Source organism: Pygocentrus nattereri, chromosome 15, assembly GCF_015220715.1.
Source record: "Pygocentrus nattereri isolate fPygNat1 chromosome 15, fPygNat1.pri, whole genome shotgun sequence".
NCBI classification, from domain to species: Eukaryota; Metazoa; Chordata; class Actinopteri; order Characiformes; family Serrasalmidae; genus Pygocentrus; species Pygocentrus nattereri.
In genome coordinates this window covers 13,287,672-13,308,596 of record NC_051225.1, presented here as the reverse complement: position 1 = coordinate 13,308,596, position 20,925 = coordinate 13,287,672, and the positions used below count along the sequence as shown (strand labels likewise).

The 20,925-nt window shown below is 42.3% G+C and overlaps 1 protein-coding gene across 2 annotated transcripts in view; it reads right to left on the bottom strand.

The window, feature by feature from the left end:
- Window positions 1–742: 742 nt before the first annotated feature.
- The window catches only part of sbf2 (SET binding factor 2), a 144,655-nt gene continuing 124,472 nt past the window's right edge, over window positions 743–20,925 (bottom strand). Inside the window, exons 29-42 of one of the 2 annotated variants that reach the window (XM_017707285.2) lie at window positions 20,351–20,434; window positions 16,969–17,043; window positions 15,855–16,030; window positions 12,791–12,967; window positions 12,193–12,294; window positions 9,894–10,079; window positions 8,870–8,996; window positions 6,831–6,958; window positions 3,993–4,217; window positions 3,784–3,891; window positions 3,403–3,593; window positions 3,232–3,319; window positions 3,028–3,159; window positions 743–2,133 (exon numbers count right to left, since the gene is read on the bottom strand). In XM_017707285.2, coding sequence (XP_017562774.2) covers window positions 2,035–2,133; window positions 3,028–3,159; window positions 3,232–3,319; window positions 3,403–3,593; window positions 3,784–3,891; window positions 3,993–4,217; window positions 6,831–6,958; window positions 8,870–8,996; window positions 9,894–10,079; window positions 12,193–12,294; window positions 12,791–12,967; window positions 15,855–16,030; window positions 16,969–17,043; window positions 20,351–20,434 — 1,898 coding nt within the window. In that variant the 3' untranslated portion in view covers window positions 743–2,034. The remainder of the gene's footprint in view (window positions 2,134–3,027; window positions 3,160–3,231; window positions 3,320–3,402; window positions 3,594–3,783; window positions 3,892–3,992; window positions 4,218–6,830; window positions 6,959–8,869; window positions 8,997–9,893; window positions 10,080–12,192; window positions 12,295–12,790; window positions 12,968–15,854; window positions 16,031–16,968; window positions 17,044–20,350; window positions 20,435–20,925) is intronic. The other variant, XM_017707286.2, reaches the window with a different exon arrangement.

The following is a 20,925-nucleotide window of genomic DNA, read 5'->3' as shown; positions in this document are numbered from 1 at the left end:
ATACAGGTTAGATAAAATGTACTAATCACAGCTTCTTGTTAGTAGCATTTACACACACTGATCAGGCATAACATGATGGCCATATCCTTTTTTAAGTTTTAAACACTATGTCCACTCACTGTCCACTCTATTACCTTGTTAGTCCACCTTGTAGATGAAAAGTCAGACAGCAGCTTGTGTGTGTCAGCATAGTTTGTGTTGGTCATCTTCTAGTGCTTCATTAAAGGTCACAGGACGCTGTTATCTGGATATTTTTGGTTGGTGGACTATTCTCAGTCCAGCAGTGACACTGAGGTGTTTAAAAACTCCACTGAAGTGTCTGATCCACTCATACCAGCACAACACACACTAACACACCACCACCACCACATCAGTGTTACTGCAGTGCTGAGTATGATCCACCACCCAAATAGTACCTGCTCTATGAAGGTCCATGGGGGTCCTGACCACTGAAGAACAGGGTAAAAAGGGGCTAACAAAGTATCAGAGAAACAGATGGACTACAGTCTGTAACTGTAGAACTACAAAGTGCACCTATACAGTAAGTGGAGCTGATAAAATGGACAATGAGCATAGAAACAAGGAGGTGCTCATAATGTTAGGCCTGATCAATGTACTGTCCTAGAAATTGGGTGTGTACTTAAGGGCCATTTTACTGGAAATTAAATGCAGGGTGGTCTTCGTGTTCCCCTCAGAAAACAGTAAATCAGTTAAGGTCATGAAATACAATTTTGCTCAAGTCAAACGTTCAAGTACTCTGATTTATTTCAAATAAAAAAACATTAGTGGCACCACGAACATGGTACATGGGTACAGTAACATCTTTTTCAGGTACAGTAACAGACATCTCTCTAGTTGGGTTGAGCTTTCTTCAGCTTTGTTTCTTCAAACTGTACACATACACATAGAGGGCTAAACAGTATTGAAAACTAAAGCATGTAGTGTCCCATAGATCCAGATGAGAGCCCTTCAACACATTCCGAGATCCTTGGCAAGAACAGACAAAACTTAGTGTACTTCCCTTCATGTCAAACACAAAGGCTAACGGCCAAGTCATACAGAGGAAGCGCTTTAGGGGTCAGTATGCGTGACAATATCATATGTAAAACTGTATGTTGCTTTCAGTTCAGTTAAAAGGTTAGAAAAATCACTCCACATCATATTCACCAAAGTATAAAACAGAGCTTGAAATATCACAGCTATTTACAGAGAACATAAAATTACCATCCATAAACATACACCAGTTACTTTTTTAATGATAAAAAAATAATTTACATCACAAAAAACAACCTGTTGTCAATAAGCAGACATTCATGTATTAAAAAACAATGACATCAACGACTTAAATAGAAAACGGCAGGAAATATTTATGCTTTAGTGTGCAAAGTACTTTTTTCTAGAGTATGCGCTTGTATAGACAGAGGTTTTTGTACATAAAGTAATGCCTTTTGCCTTTGCTGTTTTTATCTGTTAGAAAATCTATATATTTATGGAGTGCATATTGTAGAATTAAGTGCAAATAAACTGCCTTGTATATTGTGCATGTTTTAAAAATATTCAACAGTTTTTGGCGGTTCTTTTGCATCTTATAAGCAGCAATACCTTATTTCTTATCAGAAATATATATTCTTACGTTGAGTCTATTTGTACTTAATTTTATATTGAACCCAGAGTTTTTTTTTAAACAAGTAGTGCTATTGCTTTGTCTCCACTGAATGTAAAAATCTGACCAGTTTTCCTGACGCCAAGGTCAGGAGTAGTTGAGTGGAAACTGCCAGATGGGTAAAACAGATCCATCTAAATGTGAATAAGCACAGTTCCATAGAGGACTACTGTGGCAGTGATTCTGCTGCCTGGGCGCACTCAAAGTGGAAAAGCAAGAGAGAGACTCGTTACACTCCTCTTCAACAGGCACTGGGGGCTTTGCTATGGTCCTACTAAAGCACAGTGAGTCTCCCTGCATCAAAGGAGATGGTATAGAGGTGAGGACCCCGTCCTCGGGCCGTCACAGAGTCCTCTCAGGAAAGTGGGCTTTTACGCGTCTGAGATGCAGCTCTGGATCTTGTCCATCCACTGCTGGGCACTCTGAGCGTTCTCTGCACAAAAGTTGTACACCCTCTTGGTGGTCTTCAGCTAGAGTGAGAGAGAGAGATTCGGGGTTTTAGTAAGCTTTTAATGGCAAGCATGTGTTAGAAACTTGACTAGAGGTCTAAAGGTTGTAGCAACACAAATTAGTTTTGAAGTGATAAATTGTTCAATACGGCAAAACAGGGTGGGTGTAAAATATGTGCTCAGTGTCCACATGTTAGCGTTATTGGACTGTGTGCACCATGTGTACAGCTTACATGCACGTGCACTGGGTGCATAAAGATGCACATATTTCCACATTCAAAAATCATAAACATTGGAATTTATTATATATTTATAATTTCACTATGCATGTGTGCATATCGGAAGAAAACTTTGCTTTTCAGTTTTTGACAGTTTGGAAATATCTATTGCCCTTTATATTGTGTGTAAATTTCATGGAGAATGGACCAAAAGAAACGACCCAAAATACTTTGGAAAAAAGTCTGATTCCATTGACTTACATTAAAAGTAGGTTTCTTCCTTCTCCTTTAAGGTTACCATTTTTTGGAGATACGAGGTTTTCTTCCAACAACAGCGATGTGTATTATCTTATGTGTATATAAGATAAGCCTCTCGGCCCCCCACCCACTTTACTCAGAAAGCACCCAGATGCCTCATTTTGACCGTTTGACACCAAGTTCCATGAAAGATGGTAAATAAGAGACCAAGAAGAAACTGAGGGGTGCACTGGCAATTGTTTTACATTTCGATACACTACTACTAAGGCATGTGGATGAAAACACATCATGTTTGCCAATGTCTTCAGTATATTTAACCAGTTACTCAAAATATCCTCATTTTTCTGATGACATCAACACAATTTATGTGCAGCATGTATATAGCTATAGCTCAGCTAGCCCTCACACTGCATGTATGTTGAGCAACAGATCTACTCACATCAAAGAAAGCCTTTTCACTGATGTTTTTGGGGGCTCCGATGGTCGGTGTGGCGATCATAACCGATTCAACTTCGGCCAGGTCTATGTGGCCCCTGGAGCTTACGTCTTCATCCGTGTCGTAGTATCTCAACTGAACAAAAACACTAGTCATCACCCAAACACCAAATACATATTACAAAGCACAGAAAACTCCAACACTCACTTGATGCTTTGTTATGTCCAGAACAAACCATCTACGCTTCCAGGCCTTCAGTAACGCACCTCTCTTGTACAGGACACCTTCGAACGACCTGGGAAGGATCGATAAAATGACCTGTCTGCTTTAAAACATGTCATCATGTAAAATAACATGGCAGCTGTGTGAAACTCTTACCTATTCTCCTCATTTTTGGGGGTGAACTGATTGTAAAGAGTGGCAGCTCTGCGGCTGACCCCGTTGGCTGCCGTAGGGCTGCTGTCTTCACCCAGGCCGCTGTCAGGCAGGTGCAGCATAGAGTGGCGCTGATAGGCCTGCAGGCTGGAGGTGGGGATCAGTCCTGAGATGGACACCGACTGCTTCCGGAGCTACAGCAGCAAGTCAAAACAGACAGGAAAAAGAGCAGCTTATTTAGAAGAGGAGGGTTGTGAAACTTCAAACACAGTACAGGGCCTAAAGCCCTGTATTCTGTGTTTTGCAGCAACAACACAGCCACACCCATTAATGTGCCTCACATCATCTTGATTAGACAGAAAAATGAAGAGAGGCCAGACTTACATTGCCCTCCTGTTTGAGGTCTTCTTGCACACTAGCTCGCACTTTCTCCAGAGTAGTATACCATCTCTCAGGTGCCTGACCCAGCTCCCCTTCCAATCTCTCGATGTCCTGCAAACACATTTGTTGAGTAAAAACACACTTTGCATTGGTTCTTCATAGGGAGGACTACATTTCCCAGCAGGAGGAGAAGCACAGCAGACAAAACTTACTGCCAACAGTTTGGTGATGGCATCTGGCTCAGCACGGGCAACACTACTGTAGCAGGGCCAGACAATCCTCCTCTTGCTGGTGGCGATTGTGTCTGGCTCTTCTGTGCTCTCTGAGGGCACTGCCAGCATGCTCCAGTCATATGAGGGTCCGGTTGACAGAGTCTCACCTGTGTAGAACTCCCATTTTGTCAGGTTGGGGATGGAGATGGATGGTTTCAACACAGGCTACAACAAGACACATAAAAGGAGAGGATGGGGCTAAGCGATTTCAGTCCATTCGGCCTGATGTGATGCTGTGTGAACAGCAACTGATTGTAGGGTAATTTCCAGTGTATTCTTTTGGTTTTGATACATGCAGTGTACAAATATTAATCATCCCAACTAACATTTAGAAAGTATCTTATTAAAATAAATTTCCACAAAGACACACAACAAACACAGCACAGACACAACTGTTTACAATTTGCCTAAAAAATGCTACCCTGCAAAAACAGGTAGTCACAGATCAGCTGTACTGATGCACCGTAAAAAAAAAAGAAAAAGGTTTCACTGACCATCAAAACAATGGAGAGCAAGGGAGCTCCAGCAGATGGTGAAAAATGACTGTAAATATACTGAAATACATGACTAGGCCTAGCAATAATAACAAGGGAGATGAAATTGTTTTACATGGTATATGACAGTGCCAGTGGGTCACCCTTATCAGTGACTACCTATTTTTGCAGAGTAGCATCAGTGTTATGGCATAACAACCTAGTTTCCTTGTTACAAAGTCTTATTAGTATTGGGCCTCAAAACTATTCAGCAACTATCATCAAAGCTTTATTCTCTAATATCAGTGTGTTTACATGACCATCTACCAGGATTCTTTTAGTAAGATTTAAAATAATTTACATTTTTAGATTTTTATTTATATGTACACTATATGGACAGTATTCAGATGTTCCAGTCGTTTTGCAACAGGTGTAAAAATTCAATCACCTAGCCATGCAATCTGCCTTTACAAACATTTGTGAAAGTACGGGTCCGCTCTAAAGAGCTTACTTAATTCAATCTTGGTACTGTGACAGAATGCCACTGTTAACTGTTGCAACAAGTCTGCGAAATTTCTTCCCTCCTAGGTGTTCTACGATCAACTGTGAGTGGCATTATTGAGAAGTGGAAGCATTTAAAAATCACAGCAACTCAGCAAAGCGTGAGACCATGTAAAGTTACAGAGCGGGTCACCAAATGCTGAGGCTGCAACGCTCTGCTGATCAAAAACAAAAGTTTAAACCTCCTCAGACATCAACTTCAGCACAAAAACAGCACAGGAGCTTTATGGCATGAGATTCCATGGCCGTGCAGCTGCATGCAAGCCTTACATCACCAAGCGCAATGCAAAGCATCAGACGGAGTCTTGTAAAGTGCCACCAAAGATTTTTTTTGTGGAGTGATGAATCACACTTCTCTATTTGAAAGTCTGACTGATGAGGCTGGGTTTGGTGAATGCCAGGAGAACTTTAACTAGCCTGACTGCACTGTGCCAGCTGTAAAGTTTGGTGGAGGAGGAATAATAATATGGGGTTGTTTTTCAGGGATTAGCCTAGAACCCTTAGTTCCAGTGAAGAGACATCTTAACGCTTCAGCACAAAAAGACATTTTGGACAATTGTACGCTTCCAACTTTGTGGGAACTTTGTATGCTTCCAAGTTTGGGGAAGGCCCATTTCTGTTCGGGCATTACTAGGCTCCAGTGCACAAAGCAAGCTCCATTAAAGCATGGATGGGTGAGTTTGGTGTGGAAGAACTTGACCTGCCCGCACAGAGCCCTGATCTCAACCTCATCCAGTACCTTTGAACCAGAACGGAGATAGAGAGTCAGGCCCTCTTGTCCAACATCAGTGCCTGACCTCACAAATGCTCTTCTGGATGAATGGACAAAAATTCCCCACAGACACTCTTGTAGAAAAGCTTGTAGAAAGCTTACGTGAAGAGTGGAAGCTGCTACAGATGCAAAAGGGGGACCAACTCTGTACTAATACCTATAGATTTAGAATGGAATTCATGAAAGTTCCTGTAGGTGTAATGTGTAGGTGTCCCAATTAATTTGTCCATATTGTATGTATGTGTGTCTATTAACGTAAGGCCACCGAGGCAACTCCCCCTGCCCCCTGTCCTCCTGCTGACTCCACGTCTAAGGTCAAATCATCTTATTCAGTGTTGTTTTGAACCTGTTCTTTTAAACTGATGGAACAGAACCTAAAAAAACTTTTTAGCAGCACAAACCTGTCAAGCCTTTCTGTCAGAATCCTTTTTGCCTTTCTTTTACACATGTTGGAATACGGATAAGATGATAAAAGTCAGCCAGTGATAAAGTAATCGACTGTTCCCAAAAAAAACAGTGCAAAAGTCATCCTCTTATCTGAGATTTGGGGTCACACTCAGATAACACATGTGCCAGAACATAGGTGAGAGTCAATTACACTTCAGAAACACAAAACAGAACCGAACCAGAAACTGGAAAAACACAGAAATGCTTCTTTTACGACTCGGACTGCGGGTCAAGTGTCAATTGTTTCGTGGAGCTCAATAGGTCAGGCAAAAAAATAAAAAAAAAGGCCACAGACAAGCATGTTTTTTATGCAAGAGTGCTGAGCTATTCATCACAGATGAAATCTGGAATGGCTTATCGAAATGTTTGGAGATTATAGTCAACACAACCTCTAGATGAAGTGTACTGGGGTAAAAGGCACAAGGGCTGGCTGAGTGAACACGAACACGAAAACGAACACACACACACACACACACACACACACACACACACACACACACACTTTTTCCCCTCCACATTGTTTACCTCTGCATCAGATGGACTGTACAGGTAGTTGAAGAAGACTGGACTCCTACGGTGCATTCTGTTGATACACTCCCAGACACAGATCCCTCTCTTAGCCTGCTTGTCTCCTTTATCCTCAAACAATGTGCCTTTATAGAAAAAGAAATTGAGTCGGTTATTATGCAGGCTGCCTTCTACAACACGATCAGGTATGAAACCAGAGATAAAAGCTTAAGTGTAATGAGTGTTTCACTACAGACGTACTATACTGGCAGTTCCTGCATATTTTACAGGCCATGCTATTGTAGCTGAGTTCAGTGAGGATGAGGGTTTTCTTTACCACCACGTGTTCAAATACCTAATGCTTTGGTTTTTTTCATGTTTATTTTGTACAACCCCAATTCCAATGAAGTTGGGATGTTGTGTAAAACATAAATAAAAACAGAATATGATGATTTGCAAATCCTTTTCAATCTATATTCAATTGAATACATTACAAAGACAAGATATTTAATGTTCAAACGGATAAACTTTATAGGTTTTTGCAAATATTCACTCATTTTGAATTTGATGCCTGCAACATGTTCCAAAGTTGGGACAGGGGCAACAAAAGACTGGGAAAGTTTAGGAATGCTCAAAAAACACCTGTTTAGAACATTCCACAGGTGAACAGGTTAATTGGAAACAGGTGAGTGTCATGATTGGGTATAAAGGGAGAATCCCTGAAAGGCTCAGTCGTTCACAAGCAAGGATGGGGCGAGGTACACCACTTTGTGAACAACACTGTTGAGAACAGTGTTTCTCAACGTACAATTGCAAGGATTGTAGGGGTTTCATCGTCTACAGTCCATAATATCATCAAAAGATTCAGAGAATCTGGAGAAATCTCTGCAAGTAAGCGGCAAGGCAGAAAACCAACATTGAATGCCCGTCACCTTCGAACCCTCAGGCGGCACTGTATTAAAAACCGTCATCATTCTGTAACAGATATTCCCACATGGGCTCAGGAACACTTCAGAAAACCATTGTCAGTGAACACAGTTTGTCGCTCCATCTACAAGTGCAATTTAAAACTCTGCCATGCAAAGCGAAAGCACTGCCGGCTTCTCTGGGCCCGAGCTCATCAGAGATGGACTGACGCAAAGTGGAAAAGTGTCCTGTGGTCTGACGAGTCCACATTTCAAATTGTTTTTGGAAATCATGGACGTCATGATCTCCGGGCCAAAGAGGAAAAGGACTGTCCGGATTGTTATCAGCGCAAAGTTCAAAAGCCAGCATCTCTGATGGTATGGGGGTGTGTTAGTGCCCATGGCCTGGGTAACTTGCACATCTGTGAAGGCACCATTAATGCTGAAAGGTACATACAGGTTTTGGAGTAACATATGCTGCCATCCAAGCAACGTCTTTTTCAGGGACGTCCTGCTTATTTCAGCAAGACAATGGCAAGCCACATTCTGCACGTGTTACAACAGCGTGGCTTTATTGTAAAAGAGTGCAGGGACTAGACTGGCCTGCCTGCAGTCCAGACCTGTCTCCCATTGAAAATGTGTGGTGCATTATGAAGCGCAAAATACGACAACGGAGACCCCGGACTGTTGAGCAACTGAAGTTGTACATCAAGCAAGAATGGGAAAGAATTCCACCTTCAAAGCTTCAACAATTAGTGTCCTTAGTTCCCAAATGTTTATTGAGTGTTGTTAAAAGGAAAGGTGATGTAACACAGTGGTAAACATGCCCCTGTCCCAACTTCTTTGGAACATGTCGCAGGCATCAAATTCAAAATGAGTGAATATTTGCAAAAATAAAGTTTATCTGTTTGAACATTAAATATCTTGTCTTTGTAGTGTATTCAAGTGAATATAGGTTGAAAAGCATTTGCAAATCATTGTATTCTGTTTTTATTTATGTTTTACACAATGTCCCAACTTCATTGGAATTGGGGTTGTATATTGGATAAACTGCACCCTTTTCCTGTTACAGTTCTTATGATTACACTGCAGATGAATGTTCAAACTGTCTCGCCCCAAAAAGGACTCAATGCACAAGTCATGAATACACACCGTGCTCCAGGCGTTCGTAGTCTGAGTCCAAGAGGAAGTTCTTGAAGCGATTGGAGATGTAGTGGTACGCCAGGAACTTCAGATAGTGATGATTAAACTCAAACTCCAGGGGGTACTGGTTATGAACCTGGAATGAGAGGGTCAGCCCAACGCATTAGAGCCTCATTTAGCCTGGCCGCCGTGCTGTGTATTGTGGCTACAGTGGCTACAGCACATAAGCTAACCATTACAGACAGGACATGGCTCAGCTCAGGGAGCAAAGACCTGTGATATCATCCATCTAAGGGACTGAAAAGGGGGGAAAAAAACAAAACAGCAGAAATAAAGACAATAATAAGGGATGTCATCCAACTGTCGGCAGTGGCTAACTTTTTGCTGGTTCTCACATTCAGGGCCACCTGCACTTGTTGGCAAAAACAACAGCTGCTTGTAAGATGAGGCACTTCTATTTTCAGATGCTTTCTGCTATATTTCTCCTGCTTGCAACTCTGAGGGACCTTGCGCCTGGGTCACTATGGCCATCCACATATGTTTCGTCACCCTTGCTGGGAAACTGCATAGCTGAAGAAAGACATTGGGAGAGGTGCCCCGCTCTGCTGGGAGAGGCGGAGAAAACTCCACGTTCTTGAATCATAGACCCAGTGATCTCCCCTTTTTCAAACACAAATGTAGTAACAGTGGAAGCTTGAATACACTTAACTGTGGTTTTCCACTCACCTCTAAGTAAATACTCATAGAAAGAAATAATGCAACAGCTAGGCCAGCTTGGACAGCACTGACTGTAGGTCCCATCTGGGTTAAGTTGAGGGGGGGAAGCCTCCCCTCTGAGCATATGTAACTAAATTACTTATCTGATGTGGAGACAGCAAAAAGAAACCTCTTACATGCATGATACCAAGTGATCTCTGTTTTGGTGCCTCAGTAACTTCACTGAATGAATGAAACATGGCGTGACGGGAACAAGGGAGAGGGACTGAACAGTGTGTCAGGATGACGGTAAGAGTGAAAACCAGCTTGTACTTGCCTGGTGCACGCAATCGAGGAATTGCAGAAAGACAGGCGTGAAGCCGCTGCCCTGGCTGCTGGGGGTTAGGTTACCACGTTGGCTGAACTTGTGGCCAAAGGACAGCCATTCCTTCTCCACCAGGACCTGGAAGCCCTCCAATGTCCGGTAGAATGGGTCACTCAGCAGCTGCACTAAAGACACCACCTAGAACATAAGACAGCGCTGTCATATGAGACTACAAAATCAGAAAACCTAAGTGTCAGAGAACATAAAACATGTTGCCAGCTTAAAGAGTAACTCCTCCCCAAGACCTTTTTTATTTTCATTAACAGATGAAATGCACTGCTCTGTAATAATAAAGAACACCAGCCTTGCTTATAATGTGAACACATCTTGCCAAAATGTAAAAATATAATTTTTATTGTGGTCAGTTCCACCTCTGCAGGAGCCTGGAGTGAGGAGGTAACCACACTCACACGCTGAGCTAAATACCCCAAGCACCTCCTAACAACGCTGTGGTATGCGGTCTGTCTGTACCAACGGTAAATAACTCGATTAATCTGAACCTAGCTTGTAATAAAGATTGATAATGTTCAGCATATGACTAGGTAACCTGAAGAACCAACAAAAGTGAGGGTTCACGTTTTCATACATAAATCCGTAGTTCTAGTCCTGCTTGCCATTGATTTCCACTCAGTGAATTCAGGCGCAGAGGTTTAGATTTACACATGGGAAAGTGAATTTGAGTGGGAACTTAATCGGATGTAACACCGGTAAGTGCCATAAACAGCTTACAGAATGCAAGGATTTAGGGCCACTGCAGCAAACCCTGGCTGACCGGTGATGCAGTCAGTGACCTTGATGTCAAACTGAATAAAACTCAATTTTAGAATTACACTTTATTGATTCGGAATTCAGGCTATCTAACAAATCAGGACTCAAGTTATATCACATATGGAACTTCTGAACAGTGGTTCTCGTGGTTTTAGGGAACGTTCTACTGTTCAGCGCCTCTGTTGCTTGCTGCTAATCATTTTCTGGCACTACGTTAACTCTTAGGTGGCTTGAGTCTCAAGACGCACTACCTGATCAGAAACTTTCACTCGTTGAAGATGGGGATGACAGTAGAGAAGAACTGTCAACCTCGTAAGACTCTCAGTTGCAAAAAGTCCACCTGGTTTCCCCTGCAGCCAGCTGGGGTTAGTGGGGTTAGCTGAAAGTAGTGGGGTGTAGTTACTTTTTAAAAAAGAACTAGAACATATTTTATCAAGCAGAGTGATGGAACACTAACCAGCTCTCTGTACTCAAATTTGAAGAGTAAAACAAAGAGAGCACTGACAACACTAACTGTTGACCTGGGGTATTTCTGGAATTTTAACCTCTCACGGGGGCAGACATGAAGTCATAACGAGTATACATATCTGGGGACAACTTGTTAAACATTTGGGGCTAAAATTCCCAGCTAAAAAGGGTATGCCCCCCCCTAATACCTGCCCTCAAATTGCTCTAGTCTATGCTCATGTAATGTCTAAAATAAAATCAAGAAAACAAGCTAGCTAGTGAACATCTTTTTTGTTTTTTACTGTATGTAATGTTTTCTGCACAAACAACATGAATCTACATGTTTAACTGTATCTGGGAATTGGAGAGTGGCCTATTGTAAATCAGACAATGTCGACCAGGCCACCATCATCTCCTATTTGGAGCAGTGACCTTCATGAGGTGCTGAATTGGTTTGGAAATGTCACACACAGTTTGTTCCCACCATAATAGATCTATGTACCCCACCACATTTAGATCAAAATGTAACGATGTTCTTGTTACAAGATCATGTCTGGCCCCATGAGAGCGCTGCCTGGACGAGATTAGAGCTAATGTAAAACGTGATAGCACCCTGCTCTGTTTCTCCCCAACAGAGCAGGCTAACAGCCCATGACAGCCCAGGCATATGGAGCCCATTTAACTGCCTGACAGACCCCAAGTGAAAGGGGGAGATAGAGCACTGATCCTAACACGTGCCTGGCATGTGAAGGTCCCTCCTATTCACTGTACCCCGCTCAGCTTTACAAGCGGGAAAGACAGAGTTGAGGACACCCAATGCCCTCACTAATAATGCTCCTCTTGCTTCACCAGTGGACATGGAAAATTTGAGCTCAGCCTGCAAGAATGTGACAAACCCTGCCTGAACTGCAGCTACAGGAGAAAACTCTTCTCAGACTTCGTCCATTCCAGTTGTAATCAGGGGCAGATGGTGGAGCGAAGACCGTAGAGTCTGCAAGCAAGGTCACTGATAAATACACATTCTAGGTGTCCTCACCTGTGTAGTAATGTCCCAACCATCCTCCAGACTCAGCAACACTGAAGACCCACTGTCCAACAACTCCACTAGGATCAGAGCCAGCTGGAGCAGCTTGTGTAGCTGTGACACAAATACACAAGCAAAACACTAGGGTTAATCTTGGAATCCAATTTTAGCTCTTCCTGTGCATTTATTGTCATGGTTGGTTGTGCATGGGCACAGTTCACTGCTGACTAAGCCCTCTGAGCTACCTTGGCAAAGAGCCCCACAGATAATATTGTTCTAGCATATGAGCTGCAGGGGGTTCTTAGGGCAAGGGGCTTGACGGGGCACAGTTATTAGTGTGGTAAGCAACTCGACTGCATTCCTATCTTTTTGTCAGACTGCTTCCCTGGGAAGAGCACACTGGAAGAAGCGCTTTGAAAAGGGTCAGAGTCACAGGGAAAGAGCTCGGCCCATCCTCACAGTCCCCTCCAGGAACACCAGTGGTAGGAAACAGACTGCAGAGAATTGTCAAGGGGAAGTGCTTTGAGAAACAGAAGTGAAAGACTGCTATGTAGTTCCAAACTGAAAGGATGCAGGTGGTAAGAGGAGAACAAGGAGCATAGGTATTCACCTGCAGGATCCATTCGCTCTCCTCCAGTGACCTGAGGAAGGAGTCTTCAGCGTCTGTCGGCATGGCACTGGGGGAGCACGCTCGAAGCAGTTTCTTAAAGGATGCCTTTGCCTGCCGAGTGTCTGCAAACTCCACAGGCACCAGCTCACAGTTCAGCATGGAGTCCAACTTGAAGCCCTGGGAGAGAAGGGAGTATCAGAATGAGAATGAGGTTCTCTTTCACAAACCAACTTAGAACAGTGAACCACTGAATATATGAATTGAAGGGGACACCCCTAGCTCTGCCTAGAGCGGAAGAAAAACTTCAAAAACTCTTCAAGAGAAGAATTCTGGCTGATTATTCCTTAAAAAAATTGATTGGTATAGAGTAGTGGGAAACACCTCCGGCTTCTACGCTGTAGATGGAGGTTCTTGGGCAAAATTCCTAACACTACCTTCACCTACCTGCGTAAAACAATCACAAAGTTGCTTTGGATAAGTCAGGATAAGTTACGGCGTCTGCCAAATGCCATAAATGTAAATATGTAATATAAATGAAAATGATTCCCCTGTGTAAGTCTACCAATTTAATTACATTCAACCAGTGGATCAAGGAACCCAGTAAATACAGTGTCTGAGTTTGTGGACTAAAAGGAATGCAGAAAAAGATGTACAGCCCTAGAGCAGCCAAAGAACCCACTTTACAAAATTACAGACCTATATATTGATTTATTTAAAAATGATCAAGCCAAAAAAAAAGTTTTCCATCATCACACACACAAAAACACAAGAGATATAGTTTCTTCTTCTTCTTTCGGCTGCTCCCTTTAGGGGTTGCCACAGCGGATCATCTGCCTCCATCTTGCCCTATCCATTGCCTCCTCTACTTTCACACCAACCATCTCCATGTCCACCTTCACTACATCCATAAACCTTCTCTGAGGTCTACCTCTTCTCCTTCTACCCGGCAGCTCCATCTCCAACATTCTTTGCCCAATATATCCACTATTCCTTCCATCCATCCATCCATCCATCCATTTTCTAAGCCGCTTCTCCGTCAGGGTCGCGGGGGGATGCTGGAGTATCCACTATTCCTCCTCAACACATGCCCAAACCATCTCAACCTGACCTCTCTGGCTTTATCTCCAAACTGCTCCACCTTCACTGTCCCTCTGATCTGCTCATTTCTAATCTTCTCCAGCCTTGTCACTCCCAACAAAAATCTCAGCATCTTCATCTCCGCCACCTCCAGCTTAGCCTCCTGTCTTTTAGACAGAGCCACAGTCTCCAAACCATACATCATAGCAGGACGCACTACTGTCTTGTAAACCTTCCCTTTCACTCTTGCTGCTATCCTTCTGTCACACATCAGCCCTGACATCCGTCTCCACCCACTCCATCCTGCCTGCACCCTCTTCCTTCACCTCTTTTCTACATTGTCCATTGCTCTGGATGGTTGACCCAAGATATTTGAAGTCATCCACCTTTACGACCTCTACTCATTGCATCTTCACCTTTCCACCTGCCTCCCTCTCATTCACACACATGTATTCCATCTTGTCTCTACTGACCTTCATTCCTCTCCTCTCCAGCATCAACCTCCACCTCTCCAGATTCTCTTCCACCTGCTCTCTACTCTCACCACAGATTACAATGTCATCTGCAAACATCATGGTCCATGGAGCCTCCTGCCTGACCTCATCTGTCAACCTGTCCATCACCATTGCAAACAAGAAGGGGCTCAAAGCTGATCCCTGATGTAACCCTACCTTCACCTTGAAACCATTTGTCACTCCAACTGCACACCTCACCACTGTCTCACTATCCTCATACATGACCTGCACCACCCTAACATACTTTTCAGCTACACCTGACTTCCTTATACAGTACCACAGTTCCTGTCTTGGCACCCTATCATATGCCTTCTCTAGATCCACAAAGACACAATGTAGCTCCTTCTGACTTTCTCTGTACTTCTCTACCAACACTCTCAATGCAAAAATTGCATCTGTGTTACTCTTTCTGGGTATGAAACCAAACTGCTGCTCACTGATCTGAACCTCTCGTCTTAGTCTTGCTTCAACAACTCTTTCCCATACCTTCATGGTGTGGCTCATCAACTTTATACCTCTGTAGTTACTGCAGCTCTGCACATCACCCTTGTTCTTAAAAATGGGGACCAGTACACTGCTTCTCCACTCATCAGGCGTCCTCTCTTCCATCCACTTCCACCTTACTAATTCTCTGCACTTCCTGATCCACTATCTCTCCCCCCGTTGTCCTCCTCTCTCTCTTGTTTTCCTCATTCATTAGTTCTTCAAGGTACTCCTTCCATCTACTCAACACTCTCTGTTCACTTACTAGTACATTTCCCTCTCTATCCTTTATCAGCCTAACCTGCTGTACATCCTTTCCAGTTCTAACAAGAGATATAGTTTATATAGAAAAAAAAACAACAACACAGACCTCACCCAGTGGTCCAAATTCAATACATATGAAGCCAGAACAGGGACATTTTATCATTAATCACACCTTTTAGAAATAGACAGATGGATAGAACTTTATTGATCCCAGAGGGAAATTGCAGTGGCTATTAAGGGTATCATATCATATGGGAAATGGCTATTAAGGATATCACATCAGCTAACAGATTTATCACCATCTGGAAAAACTAGAACATCCAAATATTACAGACAGAATTTATTTAAAACACTTGACCCTTGTAGAAATGCTAGAATCAGCATTTTAAATGCCACTTAAATCTCCTCCTCATCAGACATGAACATCTGCTACTTTAATGTCCAGTGGCTGAAATATTTCCTTGGTTTAATTAATGTAAACATGGCTTCTAGAAGCTATTTTTGTTTTACAGTTGTATATTGTCAGTTCTATAATATATGTCAGCGTTGAACATTCAACTAGTGCTATGGATTCTACCAGCCTGCCTCTCCTGAAAGATTGCTGGACATAGCGATAATATCTTATAGAGGTGAGACTTCACAGAGTTTCGTAGTCGGTCAGTTCTATACTTTAGTTTTGCAATTCGCTGTCTTTTCTTTTCCAGTAATTTTAATACAAGCCCTACCCTGAGGTGAGACTTCTCTCCAAAGATGTAGAGGGCTGCTTGCTGCTTGAGAAGTGCTTGAAGACTTTCACTGCCTATAGGGGGTGCTAGATCCTTGCCTGCCAGCCGTGCCCCCACCTCAGTTGCAGAGGGGTGATGGATAAACCTGCTGCTGGAGCGCAGGCTCGCCCAAACACCTTTAATTGAGACAGGGACAAGGAGGGAGACAGTAAGTGTTTGTAAAAGAGAGTAACAGACATATGCAAGCATTTCTTTATATATATACATGACACAAGATGGGGGGGGTCTGGGCTAAAGGGGCACTGCATACCTATTACCTCAAGAGTAAATATCAGTTTATCAGTTTAGTCAAGTCTAACAACAACACAACACTTTCACAACAGCTCACCTAAAACAAACAACAGATCAATTTTATTGACTCCTCACTCCGCGACACTCCAGCTGTATGCTAGAGTTTGACTGTGGTTTACTCTCTACTCAGTGACATGGTGAAACATGGAAGTGAACATGAACCAGAACTCCACAAAAATGACCTGCTCCTCCACACCGCAAAAAGGAACTAAAGCGATCTACTGTGTGCCAAACTAAAGTCATAATACTTACATATACAGGGAGATTCACCTGAAAGAGGCCCTGAATATTTTGTTGTAACTCCTGTTAGGAGAAGCAATCTGAACCAAAAAATACGCTACATATCTTTTGCATTACATGCGATGCCAAAAATGATCTCCGTTTTCTGCCAGACACATGAAGGGGTACAGGGGTACGTACCCGAAAGTTGCAAATGAAAGTTAAACGTCACAACGGCTGTCTGGCGCCTACCTCATCGCTCTGACGCAGGGGCATCCCAGCTTGTTCGAAGCTCCATATACTGAGGAGCACACTGCACGTTGTTTCATCCAGACTGCTTCATCCTAGCGAAAGTTATTACAGAATATTTGGGGCCTCTTTCGAGTGAATCTCCTTTAAGAGAAGTTTGTGGTGGTCTTGTGGTAAAATGCATGCGCACACTACAGAAGTGGGGTTAGGGAAGTATATCATGGCCACTGATAGAGCAAGATTTCTCACAAGCACAGTGCAGGTTAGTTAAAGTCAGTAAACAGAGGGACTATACCTTGATTGTGGAGTCTCCCCTTAGCTGAAGATTTTTGGTTTGTGTGAGTGAATAGTTTGTCCCTGTACCCAAGTACTGGTAGATTAAGGGTGCAGGGAAGGGGGGTGGGGGTTGGAGGAGGCACAGAGAAATCACATCAGATGGAGGAACTCACATACCAACAAGCAGACTCCTCCAAACACAGGCAGAGCAGTCATTAACAGAACAGCCTGTCAATGATCAAATGGCTTAAAAGATTCATGAAATCTTGTGGTTGCAAAAGCCAATGCAATGAGTTGTCACTGATGAACATGATCCAGAGAGATGGATGGACAGTTAACATGCAGATTATGAACAGGGCTCTTATTGTTCAGAGGTCTCAAGTTACTGCGCTAATCTTTACCTTGTCTGTATTGCAGTTTTAAAAGACAAACTCAGCAAAGATGTACTTTTTCTTTCTATAATTTAAAGGGCCCCATATCACAGAAAATTGATTTTTTTCTCTTTAATTATTATAATTTTATTATTATTATTATTATTTTTTTTTTTTAAATAAAAGAGTTCAATATACTACATAAACACTGTTAAAGTTTCAAAATGTACCACTCCATTTTTCTAGTACATAAAGTCCATATACAGACATACAGTGGGTACGGAAAGTATTCAGACCCCTTTAAATTTTTCACTCTTTGTTTCATTGCAGCCATTTGCTAAAATAAAAAAAAGTTCATTTGATTTCTCATTAATGTACACTCAGCACCCCATCATGACAGAAAAAAACGGAAATGTAGAAATTTTTGCAAATTTATTAAAAAAGAAAAACTGAAATATCACATGGTCATAAGTATTCAGACCCTTTGCTGTGACACTCATATTTAACTCACATGCTGTCCATTTCTTCTGATCCTCCTTGAGATGGTTCTACTCCTTCATTAGAGTCCAGCTGTGTTTAATTAAACTGATTGGACTTGATTAGGAAAGGCACACACCTGTCTATATAAGACCTCACAGCTCACAGTGCATGTCAGAGCAAATGAGAATCATGAGGTCGAAGGAACTGCCCAAGGAGCTCAGAGACAGAATTTCTGCAGCACTCAAGGTTCCTAAGAGCACAGTGGCCTCCATAATCCTTAAATAGAAGAAGTTTGGGATGACCAGAACTCTTCCTAGACCTGGCCATCCAGCCAAACTGAGCAATAGTGGGAGAAGAGCCTTGGTGAGAGAGGTAAAGAAGAACCCAAAGATCACTGTGGCTGAGCTCCAGAGATGCAGTAGGGAGATGGGAGGAAGTTCCACAAAGTCAACTATCACTGCAGCCCTCCAGCAGTCGGGGCTTTATGGCAGAGTGCACTGAGGAAGCCTCTCCTCAGTGCAAGACATATGAAAGCCCACATAAAGTGTGCCAAAAAACACATGAAGAACGCCCAGACTATGAGAAATAAGATTCTCTCGTCTGATGAGACGAAGATTGAACTTTTTGCCGTTAATTCTAAGCGGTATGTGTGGAGAAAACCAGGCACTGCTCATCACCTGCCCAATACAATCCCAACAGTGAAACATGGTGGTGGCAGCATCATGCTATGGGGGTGTTTTTCAGCTCCATGGACAGTACGAGTGGTTGCAATCGAAGAAAAGATGAATGCGGCCAAGTACAGAGATATTCTGGAAGAAACCCTCTTCCAGACTGCTCTGGACCTCAGACTGGGCCGAAGGTTCATCTTCCAACAAGACAATGACCCTAAGCACAAATAAAATATCAAAGGAGTGGCTTCGGAAAAACTCTGTGACCATTCTTGACTGGCCCAGCTAGAGCCCTGACCTAAACCCAATTGAGCATCTCTGGAGAGACCTGAAAATGGCTGTCCACCAACGTTCACCATCCAACCTGACGGAACTGGAGAGGATCTGCAAGGAAGAATGACAGAGGATCCCCAAATCCAAGTGTGAAAAACTTGCTTCATTCCCAAGAAGACTCATGGCTGTACTAGCTCAAAAGGGTGCTTCTACTCAATACTGAGCAAAGGGTCTGAATACTATGACCATGTGATATTTCAGTTTTTCTTTTTTAATAAATTTGCAAAAATTTCTACATTTGTTTTTTTTCTGTCAAGATGGGGTGCTGAGTGTACATTAATGAGAAATAAATTGAACTTTTTTGATTTTAGCAAATGGCTGCAATGAAACAAAGAGTGAAAAATTTAAAGGGGTCTTTATACTTTCCGTACCCACTGTGAAACTGCAAAAGAAGGCTGGCTTGAATTCAATATTTTTGTGATGTCATATCTCACATAAATCTGCTGAGCAGGGCAGCAAATCAGATCTGAGCTCATTTACATAAATTCTAAGGAATAAAGAGATTCTGGAAAGTGGTCATTGTGGAAATGAATTACGACGGCTTGTTATGCAAATATTAGAAGTCATACAAAAAAGTTCTAAGTGGACTTCACAGAAAGAAATATCAAAAAAGTATGATATGGGCACATTAAGCAAATTGAGGTAGTTACATTTCTAATCTTTTACACAAAAACACTCATGTTCATATTCTAACTTCAACAGTACTTGATAAACCTCTGCACAAGTCAGTGCAAGTTGATGAATCCATGATAAAGATGACAAACAAGTGACTCAATTCCAGATTTTTCAATTTGGATCTGATGTCTGTGATTTAATCCTTCTTGGAATCAGTACACATGCTAATGGACTGATGGTGCAGTGCCCTTTCTAATTCTGCTGTGCTATGAGTCGTTGCTTGCAGCTGCTGCTTTTAACCCAGATTACAACATCGCTGGCAGTAATCAAGACACTAAAGTCACTCCCTTCTCCTGCAAGTTTCACTCTTGTAAATAATCAACACTTCACTTGAAGGACAGCTGTTATGCAAGAACATATTCCTTGTTACGGGCCACATAGCACAAGAAAAAACAGCTGAAATTTACAATGTAAATATCTTTCCAGCTCAGTTACCCAGTAAAACCTGAAGGCCTGCATCTGCATCAACAGACTGAGACATGAAACCAGTGGTCTCTACCAAAAGCAGAGTTTCCAATACGCTATCGGCAAAACCATGTTCCATCACCTAAATGCCTGTGTATGGCTGGTGCTGTGGATTTCATGAAACATGCTCTGTGCTCCAAAGGATTATGTAAACAAAAATCTGCAAAGTTCAGCCACACTGCCACTGGAGAATTTGGAGCAGGCCAAAGCCAACAGAGGATGCACATGAGTGTGTGTGTGTGTGCGCATTTGTGTGGGATATCAGACTGTGCCCAGTGGACTGACAGAGCACAGAGAAATAAGATATCAAGATCCAAGTACATGTAACAAATGTGATAATGTGGGAAAAATGTGGTATTGATACTTCATTATGTCAATGGATAATGAACATATATGATGGGCCACTCACCTCCTCTGGTGAAGCTGTTGGAGAAGGAAATATCCAAGTAGACAGGCGCCATCTTTGGTATTCTTGATGACCTTCTTTCGCTGGCTATGAACACATTTGTACAAAAACATTACAAAAATTTTCTGTTTTCATTAAATGTAAATTCTCATGAACATGCGTTACTCAGTGGACTCATGCTTGCATGTTTGGCTGTTAAATACTGGTGGATATTTCAGGAAAACCACCATCACCCACATATACAACATCAAACCTCAGTGATGCTAAAACAAGATAACACTTGCGTACAACTGAGATAAATCAAGTGGGGTGCAACTATTATGTGTTTTTATCGTTACTGCAATGAGTTTAAGCCATAAACATATCAAGGGCTGCAATGACACAATAGATCATATTACATTATACACATGCTTAGCATGAGAGTGATGTAATTGTAAGCTGGCTGGGAAACATGCATTTAACAGAAAATTACACAAAAGCCTCCTTGCATTTCAGTGTGATGCAAAAAAAAAAAAAGAACATATTAAAGGCCACTTTGACTTGAAAATGGAAATAAAAGGGTGGTCTCTACTTTTTGC